Consider the following 17,566-nt stretch of genomic DNA (forward strand, 5'->3'; position numbering starts at 1 on the left):
CTGGGCACAGTGTGGGAATTCAAAACTGATTCATTTAATGTCACTATGTTAGATGCTATAAAAATACAAAAGGATTAAGAAAATAACCATAAGGAAAAAAAAAAGGAAAAAAAAAAAAATAACCATAAGGGAGGTGGTTCAAACATACTTAAAACTGTTAAGAACAAAAGTAATTTTGTGATTAAACAAGTACAGTCATTCCTCACTATCCGAGGGGGGATTGGTTCCAGGAACCACCCCCCAACCCTCAGGTACCAAAATCCTCAGATGCTCAAGTTCCTTATATAAAATGGTCTAGTATCTGCATATAACCTTAACCTGCTAACACCCTCCTCATTAAATCATCTCTAGACTACTCATAATACCTAGTACAATGTAAATGCTATGTAAGTAGTTGCCAGCAGGCGACAAATTCAAGTTTTGTTGTTTTGCAACTTCCTGGACTTTTTTCAGATATTTTTGATTCGTGATTGGTTGAATCTGTGGGTGTAGAACCTGCAGATAAGGAGGGCTGACAATAATCCAAAAGTCCAGAGGGTCAGGGAAGGCTAGAATTAAATAAAAGTTTTTTTAGAGGAGTTAGGACTTGAGCTGGAGAGACCTTAGTAATCCGTTTAAAAAAAAAAAAAAATCCAGGATGGTGTGAAAGGCAGAATGATAAAGGCAAGAATGAGAACAGAGGTTTGGGAGGCAATTAGACCAGTTTGGCTGGATTTTGCAGCGTCAGTTTGGGATTAGATAGGGCCAGGTTTTAGAGGCATCTGAATTATAGGCTGGCTCATTCTTTGAGCGCAATGGGAAGCCTGGTTTCCAAGCCAGAGAATGACAAAAGCAGAGCAGAGGTGGAGGTGGGAACGGGTGGGAGGGGTGGAGGGTGGTGAAATAGACGAGAGGAATTAAGAGGGACAAACTTCTGATTATAAAATAAGTCACGGGGATATGATGTACAGCATAGGGAATATAGTCAGTAAAATTGTAATAACTTTGTATGGTGACAAGTGATTACCAGACTTACTGTAGTGATCAATTTTAATGTTTATAGATGTCAAAGCACTATGTTGTACGCCTGAAACTAATAATAATATTGAATGTCAACTGTATTTCAGTAAAAAAAAAAAGGCAGAGCTCCAATCTGGAGATGATGTGGATAGAATCAGGGAAATAAGAGGACTGTTTTAATAAACAGAAAGGGCTAAGTTATGGCATATGTGAAGCATTTTATAAATTTAATATATTTACTTTAGAAAGTAATGGAGATTATAGCAGCATTGAAAAATGCTTGAATTTTCATTGACTGTAACTATGAAAAGATAAACTTATGGACAAAGACACAGATACCAAAAGAGTTGCATTAGTGTTGGGGGATGTATGTGTCATTTTTTCCCAAACAAATACATTTGGCAATGGCAGTTATGTGTCCTTAGAACAAAAAAGGAAAAAAAATGCATGCCTCACATACATTGTCTAATATGAACCCCATTATAAGCCTGTGAGATAAAGGCAAACACTGTTATCAGCACTTACAGGTGAGGAGACAACTCTGAAAGATGATTCCCCAGTTATCCACCTAGTAAGTGAGAGAGGAGGAACTCAAAACCAGGTCTTCATGGGCCAGATAATGTATTGGCAATAATGGGGAAAGTTCTTCATCCCTGCTTTTAGAAATTTGATTCTGTTTCACGTAACCCTTTCTTCATACCCTCAATTAGGAAAAGTAAGAACGTTAAAATCACATAAGTGTAAACCTAAAATGAAAATTAAGACAGTTAAACAGATATTCTCTCAATACATGCCCCGTATGGATGATATTAGTTGCATTTAGAAAATGTCCCAAATGGAAGTCTGTCATTTGGAATGTTATTGGCCTGAATAGCTTTTAGTAAAGTAAAAATCAAAGGAAACTGTCCGTAGACTTCTAAGTATGCATCACCTAAAGAACTACTGCTCAGGAGGCCACAACAGTGAGAGGCCTGCGTAGTGCGGAAAAAAAAAAAAAAAAGAACTACTGCTCATATGTGAGAATATTAAAGAACTATGAATTACTATTCAAGCCTGATTCCAACCTGGGAATCTTCTATCCTCACTTTGTCCCTATAAAATGGGACTAGTCTCTCTTTTCTGAACGTAGCCTGTTTTCCAGCCTCTGAACATTTGCTCTTGCTATGCCACCTACCTGAAATAGCCTTTTTTCACCTGCACTTGTTAAAATTATAGTCATTCTTCAAACTGCACTTAAATTACCTCTTTCAAGAAGTCTTTCAGTCTACTTTTTCCTGCCCCTTGCAGCCTCTCAGCCCATATCCTTTTATAGTATTTATAAACTGTGTAAATTTAAAAAAATTTAGAAAACATTTAATTAATTTATTTAATTGGCCACACCTCGCGGCTTGTGGGATCTTAGTTCCCTGACCAGGCATTGAACCCAGGCCCTAGGCAGTGAGAGCATGGAGGCTTAACCACTGGACCACCAGGGAATTCCCAATAAACTTTATGAATTTTTTAATAAAATGTATAAATTTTGAAGTTCTTTGTGTAAGTTCCCTTATTCTTCCTATGAGATTTTTACATTCATTCAAGAGGAAGAAGGGATCTAACATTTACTAGGTAATTACTATGTCAGAAGGTGCCAAGAGTTTCACTGCATATGTATAATACCAGGTAATATTATATTAATAATAGGTATTTATAGGGCTAAGCACCACTTTTAGTGCTTTACCTGTGTCAATTCATTTAATTTTCATAATAACCCTATGTGGCAGTTACTACTATTGTGATCCCATTTTGCAGATGGGGGAAACTGAGGTCTAGAAATTTGGATTAATTTAGCCAAGGTCATAGAGCTAGGATATATTGGAGCCATAATGCAAAGCCAGATATCCTGCCTCTGGAGTCCCTGAAACTTGCCCACTGTTTCGAAGAGCTTCCTTCCATCGAGAGGGAGCCAGGTCTGTCTTGTTGGGTTTATGCCCCAGTCCCTGGGAGCCCTGAGATTCTTTATTCTCCTGCCAACTAGGCATTGAGCTTCCTTGCTTCCTCCTCAAATTGCCCCAGTGCCCTCCTCTCCTCCAGCCCCTCTGTCCTTTCAGTCACTCATCCTGCCCATTAGGGGTCATTAGACCCCTGGAGAGCCCCACTATCCAGATTCCAGCTGCCAGGGGTGGAAGCTGGCTGGGGAGTCTCCAATGCTGGGTCCAAGCTTGGGTCCTATGCTACACTTTAGATCTTCCCTCAAGCTGAGAATAAAAAATTAACTCCTGTTTCTGCTGGAAAGTTCCTGCCCTGGTTGCTACTTTCTACTAGTAGATTCCTGTAAGTCACAGCCCCACTCTCAGCTATTTAAAAAGCCACTAAAACTGGAGTTCTTAGCCTAGGGTACAAGGATCCCCTGAAATTTTATTTAAAAGCATTTTCCTGGGGAAAGAACCCATAACTTTCAATCGATTTTCAAATGAATTCAGAGTATTTATTAATTCTGACTTTTCAAGTCATTTATTATTTATTATTTATTTATTGGCCATGCTGCGAGCCTTGCTGGATCTTAGTTCCCCGACCAGGGATCGAACCCAGGCCCCTGGCACGGAAAGCTCGGAGTCCTAGCCACTGGACCACCAGGGAATTCCCTCAAGTTTTCTTTTTCTATTCTAGAGCCAATGATACTTTTCAGGATCTCAAATATTTTCATAGGCCTCTGGAAAGCTCACAGGCCCTAGATACTGTGCCTGTAGCCCGTAGCGTGGGAAAAACGAACAGCTCCGCCCGGGTTCCTAACTCACAAAGCTTAGGAAGCACCGCCCTGAAATGTAACTTCCCGACCACCACCAGCTCTGTAAGTACTCTTGCCCCTGGTTGCTTAATCCCCTTCCTTCCTGCTCCTCAGCCTTCCTCTTTCTCCCCCAGCCTTCAGAGTCAGTGTCTCCCTTTGCCCAAACTAGGGATGAACCTACAGAATTCTCTTTTCTTTCTTGGATCCTCCAGCTTTTCTCCTGATCCTGAGAGCCTGTCCATTGAGGGTCGAGGGGGACACCAGAGTGGAATATCGCAAGCCCTGGTGGTGCAGGGGCCGGGTTCAAGGCTGCACAAAGGGCTGGAAACTCACAATGAGCCTTTCTCTCCTTGTCTTCCCTTAACCCATACTGAGTATGGCGGAAGCCAGGAATCTTGGGAACGACAGAAATTTGGGATAGGCTGAGCTATGCCACACATTTTTTTTCTTGGAATGATTTCCAAACCAGATCTGATTGTTGCATGGGGCTAACAGTAAAGAACAGAGCCAATAAATGATCTGATCTTAGCATTTTTAAAAACTATGAGATGAAATAAAAAAGGATACCGATTCAAGGAATAACATAGCTCCCCTCACGACTTTCAAAATAAAACCGAGAAATTATAGAAAATTAAATGTTTTTAAAATTGCAGTGAATAGCAGAGTTTGTATTCATAAAAGACAGGGTACAAACAGAGACGTGAAAAAGGAGCAGGATCTTTAGGAAACCCCAACTGCAAGGACATAGATTTCCAGTGTTTCTTGACCTGCACACTGGAGGCCATCTCTTTCCTCTGAACAGTCTACATTTGTCCTGGCTCTCTTACGGCACTTACTACTGTCTACCTTGTTTTAGGATTGTTTTTATGCAAGTTTAATCTCACCCCCTATAAGTACCTTATGCATCTTGGCATCCCTCACAGTATCTGTCTACCATGGTTCTGTATAACTCTTATTCATCTATTTGCTAAAGGCATAAATGAACAGAAGTCAAAATACTATTAGTCTTAAGTGCAACAGATTTGCACCATGAAGAGGTCACTGACTTAAAGGTATACTTTATTGGTCTTATAAATATAGGAATAGAAGGTAGAAATATATCAATACGTCATACATGCTTTATTTTCCTGAAATCATTCTGATATTGAGCTGGCCTATCTACTATCTGGATGTCAGTGTTTCATGTTTATAGCAATCTTATACTTATTTGCATATATACATACTCAGAATTTTCCAAAAACATTAATTTTTTTTTTTTTTGGCGGTACGCGGGCCTCTCACTGTTGTGGCCTCTCCTGTTGCGGAGCACAGGCTCCGGACGCGCAGGCTCAGCGGCCATGGCTCATGGGCCCAGCCGCTCCGCGGCATGTGGGATCCTCCCAGACCAGGGCACGAACCCATGTCCCCTGCAATGGCAGGCAGACTCTCAACCACTGCGCCACCAGGGAAGCCCAACATTAATGTTTATAATGATATCATGGGGAATTAAAGATGGGCATATATCCCCATTGAGAGGTAGGGTATATGTCCCCTCCCTTTGAATCTGAGCTGGCCAGTGACTGCTTTGGTCAATAGAGTACAGTGGAAGTGATACTGTGCCAGTGTCTGGCATAGCCTTTAAGAGGAGTAGAAATTTCTACCCTGGTCTCTAGAGCCCTACACTGCCATATAAGTCTGGCTAACCCTGAGGTGCTATGCTGGAATACCCGTGTGAAGAAAGGAGAGGAGAAGAAGGGAGGAGGGAAGGGGAGGAGAGAGAGGGGAAGGAGAAGGAAGGGAAGGGGATGGGGAGAAGGGAGGAGAGCCGCTCAGCCAGTCCTGAGCTGTTCTAAACCTCAGGCAGCTGGGTCATCCTGGTCCAGCTGAGGCTCTGGATATTGCGAAGCAGAGAGGCAAACCTCCCTTCTGTGCCTTGTTTAAATTGCTGATCCTCAGACTTGTGAGATATAATAATAATAATAAATTGCTATTTTAAGCGACTAGATTTTGGGACAGTTTTAACCTACTCTAACCAACTATTACTTTAATTCATAAATGCAAATACAGATTACATGAAATAAAGAAATTAAGTACATATGTTGTATTTTAAGACTAGGTCTTAATAGGTTACTTGTGCAAAATTAAAGTGAGCTTAAGCACACATATTTTTATATTTTTGAAATTAGTCATATATTTAATATTAAGATTTAGAACTTTTAAAAAGTCATTAAAATTGAAAAAATAGTGTTAATCCACTACAGTATAATTAGCAAGAATAACACAGATAATTTAAGTTGCTGGAAAAAAATGAAGATCCTTCTTATGTTTTATATCAGTAGAAAAATATGATGCCAATAAAATGACCAAAAACAATAAAAAGATACAGTCAGCTCTATGTCTTGGACCCAAACAATCCGAAAGCATCTGTCAGGGGACCCACACAAAAGCCATATGATCTGTGCAAGAGTAAGAATTCACTGGGCTGTTTCCAGGAGAGATGGATTCTTGGTTTCAGAGTTCCTGAGCTGTTCACTTACTGTGCCAGAACAGCTCACTTCCCACAGCGTATATTTTAGTATCTCAGCAACTGAGGCCCGAAAGCGTGCTTGGAACTTCTTACTAATTAAGACATAAAGAATGGGGTTCAAGCAACTATTGAGGAATGCCAAGCCAGTGGAGAGGGGGATTCCGGCCTGCAGCACCTGGTGGAAATAGCTATTGTGGTGAATCGTGAGCTCCCAAATGCTAAACAGGTGATACGGAGTCCAGCAAATCAAAAAGGCAGTGACCACAGCCAGGATGGTCCAGAAGTGCTTACTGGAGATCAGGATGCTTCGCTTCTTCACCTTGAAGATGAGGCACAAGTAGCAAATGCTCATTGTTAGAAGAGGGAAGAGGTACCCAACAATGACTTTCACCCAGGTCAGAATATGATGCCTCATCAACGTGAGGTCAGGATCATGCTCGTGGAAGTTGTTATAGCAAAGAGTGTGGTTATTGAACTCCAGAGTGTCCCGGAAAAACAGGGCGGGACCACCCATTAGTGAAGCCAAAAGCCAAACAACTATAATAACAATCAGAGAGTTCCTTAGGGTCCGGTACCGATGAGATAAGACAGGGTGGATCAAGTAGATATAGCGGTCCAGGCTTATCACCGTCAGGAAGAAAACACTGGCAAACATGTTCAACTGGGCAATGAAGGAATTGGCCTTGCACAACCAGATGCCAAAGGGCCAGTGGAAATTCATGGCCACATAGGAGATGTACAGGGGCAAGAAGAGAAGAAAAATGAAATCTGCGATGGCTAGATTGAGGAACCAGAGAGTGGTGACTGTCTTCTTCCACTTGAATCCCGTAAACCAAATGACAAGGGCATTTCCTGGAATGCCCAGAACAAATGCCAAACAGTATAACACGAGGGAGACCCAGTGAATGACTCCTAGGTGTGCTTTCTCCTCCAAATCAGTCTCTGGGGAGTAATATTCCAGGGCATAGGAGTAGTTCTCAAAGTCTTCAAATAATGTTTCCTCTAGATCTTCCATGACCTTGCTAAATGCAAAATGAAGAAATCTATGGAAGCAAATTTAAAAAGAAAGAAAACAATTTTTGAAAGAACAAATGTTTAATGAATGATACAGAACATAAGGATAAAAATATTTTATCTTAATAGACACTAATAACAATTTAGGACCAAAAGGGGGACGTAACCACAGAAGTAGAGATTTTTTAAATGAGAGGAAGCTATGAAAAAAATACTTATTTAAAATATTTGGCAAAATGTTTCCTAGAAAAAAATGTACTCTTCCAAAATGGACACAAGCAGAAACAAAACCTGAATAGACTTACAACCATTAAAGAAATATCATATGTTAAAAAAATGTTTTTCATCTTATGAACTAGAAATAGTATATTTCTGTTGGACACTCCAGGTGTCCAAGTCTCAGTGGACCTAAGTTTTGCTATAATTATTCTCAAAGCTGTGAGAGTTTATTTTTGTAAAGTATTCAGTAAGTGCTAAATTAAAATGATTGACTCTATAGGTACAATTCCTATGTTCATAATGCTTGTAGGGCTGACTAGAGAGAATCTAACATTCAACAAATATTTATTAAGTTCTTACCAGGCATTATTATTTTATGGAAGATGCAAAAGAAAACAGATGAATACTTATGTGGTGATGACTTCAAAATCCTTATTTGTACCCTGACTTCTTAAGATCTAGACAGAGTTCCAATTGCTTCTTTGGCTCATCCACCTGGATGTCACGGGCAAGCACTGGAGATTTTGACCCACTGTTTTGCACCCATGGATGTTTTGATTCTAGGTTTATAAATTCAAATATGTTCACCAGAATTATATCAATATGGAAAGCTTTTCAACTACAAGATATATTTTGGAATGAACTTGACTATGACCACTTAATTTCTATATTAATTTCTTATAGAGTGCAGTTAAGCTTTATTTAAATTTTTTATTTTCCTGAAATTACTTTGTTTTGAATTAATTCAAAGTAATTCTTTTCTACATTACAACAAAGATTTGATTTATTAATCAGTTTTATTTTTATTTTTTTATTTTTTGTGGTACGCGGGCCTCTCACTGTTGTGGCCCAGGCTCCTCCAGCACAGGCTCTGGACGCGCAGGCTCAGCGGCCATGGCTCACGGGCCCAGCCGCTCCGCGGCATGTGGGATCTTCCCGGACCAGGGCATAAACCCGTGTCCCCTACATCGGCAGGCGGACTCTCAACCACTGCGCCACCAGGGAACCCCTTTATTTTTTAACATCTTTATTGGAGTATAATTGCTTTACAATGGTGTGTTAGTTTCTGCTGTATAACAAAGTGAATCAGCTATACATATACATATATCCCCATATCTTCTCCCTCTTGCGTCTCCCTCCCACACTCCCTATCTCACCCCTATTTTGTTTATTTTTATCCATACCAAATGTTATCTATTATAATTTCATGCAAAGTAAGTTTTCTTTTGTGGCCTTTTTTTTTTTTCCCCATGCTATCCAGTCCAGTTTCCTGCGTTAAGAAGACTTGAATGTCAATTTTTCAACCAAATTGTTTACTGGGTGTAAATATAGCTTCATCAATTTATTTTGTGTTATTTCTATCTGTAGTATTCAAAATCAAGTAGAAAAAAGACTAATAGTTATATTCATTTCATGGTGCTCTAATCATTAATGGGGCAAATATGTAAGATTTGAGATTATAGTAGGGTTAGAACAAAGAGGTCAAAACATCTTGTGTTGCTCACAGCCAGCTCAGACTCAATTTGACTAACACTAAATCCATCATCCTACCTAAAATCATTTGAGGAATCTAGCAGAGCATAGTTAAAAACAAAAGCACTTCATTAGCATTCTCCCAACCCCAGACCCAGCTAACTTCTCTTTATCTTTCAACATTCAGCTCAAATGCCACCTTTTCTTGGAAACATTTTCTGACATTACCTTCCCCCATATAATTATAATACATAATAACAACTATTATTACACACAATAGTCAATGCTATTGGGAATTTACTAGATGCCAGGCATGTATGATCTAATTTGACCCTTGAAAGAATCATATAAAGTGGATAATTTCCATCTCCAAGTGGATATTTCCATCTCCAAGAAAAAATACTGAAGCTTCAAGAAGCTTAGTGACTTTCCCAGTTTCACGCAACCTATAATTGGAGAGTCAAGATTAAATTCAAATCTGTTGAAGCCAGATCCTGGGCTCTTAACCACTACGACATTCCCCTCTTCTGCCATACTTCTCTTATTGTACTTAATACACTATACTGTCACTGATTTCTCTTTGATTCCTGCCCTACCAAACTGTGAACTCCTTGAGAATGACTGTCATCTCTGTAACCCACAGTGCCTAGTACAGGTCTTAACATCTCACAGGTGCTCAACATGTGCTCAGTAAATAATTGGCTCTGCTAGAAAGCCTGTTCAGAACCAAATGTAATTTTAAAGCCTCAGGTGAGAGTTTGTGAGTTCACCCCTAAGTCACTCTCATTGCCAGAATCTCTCTGGCCTTGACCCACAGTTCTATCCTCAAGATCTAGACTTGTTCCTTGTCACTGAGTCCTTTCCTTCATGTGTCCAAGACTGGCTTCTTTCCCGCGACCTTTTTCTTTCAGGTCTGGGACCTTACTCTGCCCTCTTCACTCCTTCTGGTAGCTGAACCCCCTCCATGTCAAATCCTTTCCAGCCTAATCTACAACTCCCTGTCTTGGTTTTCTGCCTGTATACTAAGACACCCTTACCTTCCTGGTGCCTATGACCTATTCTTTTAGACTATGAGCAATTCTGAGGTCAAATGGCCCTAAATCACCTTACAAAACCCTAAGCGGTGAGTAGATGGAACTTGATTCCCCAAATATAGAAAAGCCAGTGGAGGACTTCTAATTACACAAAACCACTATCCTCAGCAAGTCAGGAGCTTACAAAGTCATTGCTGACTGTGCTGAGCCGGAATGGTCGCAGGGCCTGCTGAAGGATTCCAACCACCCCTCATCCCGTTTCTCTTGGGGCAGGGGGAGGTACCTTGAGGATGAGTGATTTTTCTGAACAGAATCCCTTCAAACAGAAACCCTTGTTCCAGAGAAATTCCTAATCTTCCAGAAAGCAGATGAGTAGGTTAGATGCAATGAACAGTTCAGGCTTGGAGAAAGATCTTCAAGAGGAGCTGAATACTGTGTGGAGAAAAGGGAACCCTCCTGCACTGTTGGTGGGAATGTAAATTGATGCAGCCACTATGAAGAACAGTAAGGAGGTTCCTTAAAAAACTAAAAATAGAACTACCATATGACCCAGCAATCCCACTACTGGGCATATACCCAGAGGAAACCACAGTTCAGAAAGACACATGCACCCCAATGTTCATTGCAGCACTATTTACAATAGCCAGGTCATGGAAGCAACCTAAATGCCCATCGACAGAAGAATGGATAAAGAAGATGTGGTACATGTATACAATGGAATATTACTCAGCCATAAAAAGGAACAAAGCTGGGTCATTTGTAGAGACATGGATGGACTTAGAGACTGTCATACAGAATGAAGTAAGTTAGAAAGAGAAAAAGAAATATCGTGTATTAATACATATATGTGGAATCTAGAAAAATGGTACAGATGAACTGGTTTGCAGGGCAGAAATAGAGACACAGAAGTAGAGAACAAACATATGGACACCAAGGGGGAAAGCAGTGGGTGGTGGGGGTGGGGGTGGGATGAATTGGGAGATTGGGATTGACATGTATACACTGATGTGTATAAAATGGATAACTAATAAGAACCTGCTGTATAAAAAAATAAAATAAAATTCAAAAAAAAAGAAAAAAAATTACAATAAATGCAGCTTTTTACAAAAAAAATTAAAAAAATAAAAAGAGGAGCTGAATACTGCCCAGCTGAATCCTTCACAACAAATATAAGCTAGGAATTCCCCTTGGACTTGAGTAGATGTTTTTGTGTGCTGGTGATGGTGAGAGGGAGGGGTGGGATGAAGAAAAGTGAGAAGTAAGACAGAATTCAGCAACTATCCTACCAAGTCCTTGGCTAGAGACAGTTAACCCTTGAGGGCATATTCTTGCTTAATTATTGTACCTTGTTTGTATATTGCTTTATAGTTTATAGGCACCTCCAGATAGAATTTCCAAACCTTACTTAGACCTACCCAAATATCTAGAGACTAACTAACTGTATTAGTTTCCCAGGGCTACTGTAACAAAGTACTCTAAACTGGATAGCTTAAAATAACAAAGTTATTGTTTCAAAGTCTGGAGAAAACTGAAATCAAGGTGTAGGCAGGGTTGTTTCCTTCTGAGGGCTATCAGTGAGAATTTGTTCCATGCTTCTTGTCTAGATTCCAGTGGTTTGTTGGCAAACTTTGGCAGTTCTTGGCTTGTACATGCAACAAGATGTTTTGATCTCTTCGTTCTATGCCAGAGTCTCGAGCCTTCCCCTACCCTCTTTCTCTTCTTCTCATTGGCTGAATGAGGATGCAGTGATGAGCCATCATGTACCAGGTGGATAAGGAAAACATGATTGTTCACAAGGTAGAAGCTTGGGTCCCTGGATGACCTCATGGAGCAGAGCTGCCCTACTTCTCTGAACCACCTCCTTCTGGATTACTAAGTGAGAAAATATTTCCCCCACTATTCTTTTAAAGCAGCTGAACCTGTATCCTAACTAATATAGCTTCTCTAGGCCTTGACTTTAAGCACTGTGGTGGAGACTTGTCAGTGCTCACCTCCTATGAAAGATGTTATAAGAAACCCTTGAGGTGGGAACTGTTCCTAACAATCGTCATGGCTTCCGGAAGAAAGAGAGGGGAGCTTCCCTTAGGGAGAGCAGAAGGAGGAAAAAGTTGACTTTGTAAGGAGGATCTCTTTTACCCCAGCAATGGTCAGGGAGCCATTTAACGAACATCCTTTTTAGCCATCAAAAGAGAATGTGAGAGAGTTTTTGCAATTGATTCAATTGATTACGGTGGGCTGGTAAGACTCCTGCTTTGTAAGGAAATGAGGGGCAGATCTAGAGTTGTAATAGACCTATGTTATTTGGGCAGAGTTAAACAACCTCTGCCCTTTATTTCATAATTTAAATGTCCCAAGGGCAGGAACTTTAATGGATGCAACAGTCCAAGTTGGGGAGACAATGGGATTTGGGTAAACCAAAGAGCAGTGGACTTGCTTTCAGTGGAGAGCAGCTACTCAGTTCCAGCCAACTGCTTCCACGTGGAAAATGAGGGCTTAGTGTTACCAGAGTTTTTGACAAATGGCTGAATATCTATATTTTTAATGTGAAAAGTTTCCAACTCCTAAACTACTGTTTTAAAAGGAAATAGTTGTGGGCTGTATTCAGCCCAGCTATAAATTTGTGACCTCTGGGGAAGGCAAACTCTTTGAAGACTCTGAGCTTTTCAAAAGCATAGGAGGAGGCTATACATTAAATAAGACAGGAACAAAAGGACAAACGTATGATTGTTCTTGTATGCATAACTATTCAGGTTCATAGACACAAAAAGTAGAATGGTTGTTGCTAGGGACTAGGGGAAGACTGGAAATGGGGCTTTATTGTTTAATGGGTACAGAGTTTCAGTTGGAGAAAGTGAAAAAGTTCTGGAGATGATAATGGTGATGGTTGTACAACGATGTGAACGTATTTAATGCTACAGAAGCATACACTTAAAATGGTTAAAATGGTAAATTTTATGTTACATATATTTTCCCACAATAAAAAAAGAAAAGAAAGAAAGAAATTCAGAGACTTTCTGGAAGAAGTGATCTCTGCTTGTCTTATAATTAAAGAATTGAATAAACAACACACACATATATAGTTTTTATCTTCTGTGTCTAAACATAGTAAATGTTCATTGTAGAAAAGTTAGAAAAGTATAAAGTATAAAAGGAGAAAATAAAAATTGACTTCCATAATCTCAAAAAACAAACAAATAAATAAAAATAAAATGGAAATAGAAACTCTGAGTTGGCCTCTGAGAATGACATGCCTCTTTGTCCCAGCAAGGCAACCATAAGATTTTATGCTACTCGGGGCCTCTCCATAGATCCTCATTTTAACCTTCTCCAATTTGATATAAGAGATTGACTATAAGAGTTGAGACAACTCTTTTTTTCTCCAGGAAAAAAGATGCTATGTACAAGTTCCTAACCTTACTGGGTTTCTGTTAGAGTTACTACAGAGGACCATGATAAGAAAGGCAAAGAAATGGATCATAACCTAGAACCAGAGCTATCCCTTGGAGCGGTAACAAAGCTGGTTCTCAAGAGGAATGGTGAGTAAACTCCCTGCTAAATGACCCTCACCCTGTCTTCTGCCACCTCTCATTAGATCCCTATGTCCCCGCCTCATCATTGCTCTAAGTCCCACAACTTGGGCCTTTCAACTCCTACCTGTAAGCTCTGCTGTGCCCCAGACTTGAACTCAAATATGTTCCTTGTTCAAAGTGTAACTTAGCAGTCATGCTGATCCATGGTTCTCTTTCTACTTCATTCTCTGATTTGGGTAACTGGGTTATTGCCTTGTCCCTCGTCCTTGCTCCCAGCTTCCAGTTTTGGATTGCCATACCTTAGGTCCCCTGGAGAACACTGACCTCTGTTACCACATTTCCGTGACTCTGCTCCTTTGCTCTCTGGGAGGATCCCTGCTTCTCTCCTACATTGGTTAGACTACTGACTTACCACCCCAGGAGGCATTGCTCTGACACTAATTCTCATCCCTTATTACCACCACCAACATCTGTACCAGTGGTACTCAACCAGGGACAATTTTGCCTCCCAGGGGATATTTGACAATGTCTAGAGACACTGTTGATTGTCACAACAGGGGATGGAGGATGAGGGGGGAAATGCTACTGGTACCTAGTGAGTAGAGGCCAGGGATGCTGCTAGGCACCCTGTAATAGACAGCTCCCCACAACAAAGAATTATCTTGCCCCAAAAGTCAAGGATGCCAAAGTTAAGAAACCCTGATCTACACACATTGAGCTCAGTCTGAACTCCTTTCTTCTATCTCTTGCTGCTGAATCTGCTGTTTTCCCGTGGGCACCTTCATCTTGGGAGTCCTGGCTTGGCCTGGTCTGCTCTATCCCGCTACCAACCAACTGTGTTTTATAGAGGGTGCAAACTGTTAGTCTGTGTGTTGGTCTGTGTGTCTGTGGTTGAAAAAGTGTTAAAGATGTTTGGTGTAGATGCTAATATTAAACATTAATAGAGGGCTTCCCTGGTGGAGCAGTGGTTGAGAGTCCGCCTGCCGATGCAGGGGACATGGGTTCGTGCCCCGGTCCGGGAAGATCCCACATGCCGCGGAGCGGCTAGGCCCGTGGGCCATGGCCGCTGAACCTGCGCGTCCGGAGCCTGTGCTCCGCAACGGGAGAGGCCACAACAGTGAGAGACCCGCGTACCGCAAAAACAAAACAAACAAAAACAAAACATTAATAGACTTCACAAAAATATTGCAATTTTTAGCTTCTTTTGATAATTTGTATCATCTGGTAATAACGGGCCTGTATTTTCTGCAGCAGCATTTGCATTCCTCTCCAGACAAGGTATGTACTCTGACTTGCCATGGTCACCACCACTTCCAAATCACTCATTTATGACACTTTCCAGGATGCTGTCAGTACTTGAATTTGAAGTCTTTGCTAACACTATGCCTTGTATATAGTAAGAAATAAAATTACTGGGCTTCCCTGGTGGCGCAGTGGTTAAGAATCCACCTGCCAATGCAGGGGATGAGGGTTCAAGCCCTGATCCGGGAAGATCCCACATGCTGCAGAGCAACTAAGCCCGTGTGCCACAACTACTGAGCCTGTGCTCTAGAGCCCACAAGCCACAACTACTGAAGCCCGCATGCCTAGAGCCTGTGCTCCGCAACAAGAGAAGCCACTGCAATGAGAGGCCTGCGCACTGCCAAGAAGAGTAGCCCCCACTTGTCCCAACTAGAGAAAGCCCGCGCGCAGCAACGAAGACCCAACACAGCCAAAAATAAATAAATTTAAAGAAAAAAAGAAATAAAATTATTGAAAAAAATAAAACTATACACATATGAGGGTGCAAATGAAGTGTGTGATAATGCAATCTCAAGATAATATCTGCAATCTCAAAGTAAAAATGTGGTCTGCAAAGAAAGGTTACTGCCTTGGGCATTTCTGCCAATTTAAATTTAAGGACCTACATTTAAGAACATGTATTTTTAAACTTTTAAAAACTGATGTTCTGCTTATCATCCATCATGATGTGTTATACTGATTTGTTTATTCTTAATGAGATAAGAGAGAAAGAGCAAAAAGAGGTGCAGAAAGAAAATATGGGGAAATTTGCCCTCAGTTAAACCATGTGGCTATATATATACATACACAGGTACATACATATGCATATATGTGTGTGTGTGTGTGTGTGTGTGTATATATATACACACACACTACTTTTTTTTCATATTTTATTTTATATTTTTATTTATTTATTTTTTTTTTGCGGTACGCGGGCCCCTCACTGTTGTGGCCTCTCCCGTTGCGGAGCACAGGCTCCAGACGCTTAGGCTCAGCGGCCATGGCCCACGGGCCCAGCCGCTCTGTGGCATGTGGGATCTTCCCAGCCTGGGGCACGAACCCGTGTCCCCTGCATCGGCAGGCGGACTCTCAACCACTGCGCCACCAGGGAAGCCCCTTATTTGTTTTTTTATACAGCAGGTTCTTATTAGTTATCCATTTTGTACATATTAGTGTATATATGTCAATCCCAATTTCCCAGAGATGCAGAGGTGAAACTAGAGGGATATCTGGGCAATAGAAAAAAGCCTTGCTAGGCAGTAACCAGAAATGAAGATGGGTAGCAGGCAGGCTTAGGTCTTTAAATCCAGGTTTAAAGGAAACTGTCATTTATTAAATAGGAAGAGTCAAACTGTCTTGGCTGGCAGTGACTTTCCATTGAGATGTCATATATTTTTTTCAGTTTAGAAGAGCACAATAACAATGCCAGGATGAGGCTTTAGACTTGACTGAAAGGAGGAAATAGCTACTGTATTTGTCTTAAACCATATGTGTTGCTGAAAGGCAAATAAATAATTCTGACTGAAATAAAGACTAATAAAGATCTATATGATCTTAAATCTTTTGAGTAGCCACTGAAGTGAGTGCCAAGCTGCATTGTGGACATGAATATAAACAGGTCCACCCAAGTCCATTAGAAATGTGTGAAAAGTGCTTGGTGTGGAGCAAAGTTCAGAGAAGCATCCCTCAAGTTTGTGGTTTGGTTTCCAAAGAATGTGAAGAGGCATATTTACTACAGGGATTCAGCTGCTGTGAGGAACCAAGTTATCACATTCCTGGGTTACATTTACTTCGATACTCAAGTGACAAATATCTAGTTCTGGAGCACAGAACTGTTTATTGAATTAAACAAACTGGTTTCTTATCTATGCAGATTTAATAGATGGTAAAGCTGAAACTCTTTTCTGAGTAAATAGATTTCACTACAAAGAGTTCTGGCAGAAAGAATAGTGATAAATAGTCTATAAAATCCAGATGATTTGGGGAAAGGACGTCTGGTAGAAATGTGTATCATTAAACTTTTAAGTGTGGTTTTAAATGAGGCTTGGCTGTAGAGGGAAACATTTTGTTTATCCACCTTGACAAAACACAGATTCTTTCTGGCAGAACATTTGGTGAATGCAGAGGGGTTCAATTTAGTTCCATATCGTGGAGTTAGATGGGTTTTCATCGACCATTGCAGAAATGTATACCTAACAGAACCTTAAGAAAATTTAGGCTCTTATCTGCTTTGATCAGAGAGAAGGATTTGGTGTTGCTGACAGTTGTCTACGTGGATTGCCTTTGTAGAGTTCCCCATACACCCTGATAAAAAAGAACTCAAGAATGTATCTTCTGGGCTTCCCTGGTGGCGCAGTGGTTGAGAGTCCGCCTGCCGATGCAGGGGACGCAGGTTCGTGCCCCGGTCCGGGAAGATCCCACATGCCGCGGAGCAGCTGGGCCCGTGAGCCGTGGCCGCTGAGCCTGCGCGTCCGGAGCCTGTGCTCCGCAACGGGAGAGGCCACAACAGTGAGAGGCCCGCCTACCGCAAAAAAAAAAAAAAAAGAAGAAAATAAAAGAATGTATCTCCTGTAAAATGCATCTCCCGTGAAAAGAACAGGAAGCTTGAGGGAACCTGTACTCTGCTTCTGATTGAATGACAGGAATGAGTAGAAAGAATCAATGGACATGAGAGAGAAACTCTTTGGTGAAAACCACAGATCCATTACCCGGCAAACATACATCGTCAGCAAACTTTACTTTTCAA

General features: G+C 40.9%; 1 protein-coding gene across 5 annotated transcripts in view; it reads right to left on the reverse strand.

Moving 5' to 3' along the window:
• Window positions 1–1,371: 1,371 nt before the first annotated feature.
• CMKLR2 (chemerin chemokine-like receptor 2) overlaps window positions 1,372–17,566 on the reverse strand; it is an 82,911-nt gene continuing 66,716 nt past the window's right edge. For 4 of the 5 annotated variants that reach the window (XM_033429272.2, XM_049711925.1, XM_033429244.2 and 1 more), the window contains one exon: window positions 1,372–7,312. In XM_033429272.2, coding sequence (XP_033285163.1) covers window positions 6,217–7,284 — 1,068 coding nt within the window. In that variant the 5' untranslated portion in view covers window positions 7,285–7,312 and the 3' untranslated portion in view covers window positions 1,372–6,216. Of the gene's footprint in view, window positions 7,313–10,292; window positions 10,544–17,566 lie in introns of those variants that run through there. The other variant, XM_033429254.2, reaches the window with a different exon arrangement.

Source organism: Orcinus orca, chromosome 7, assembly GCF_937001465.1.
Source record: "Orcinus orca chromosome 7, mOrcOrc1.1, whole genome shotgun sequence".
Classification (NCBI taxonomy): Eukaryota; Metazoa; Chordata; class Mammalia; order Artiodactyla; family Delphinidae; genus Orcinus; species Orcinus orca.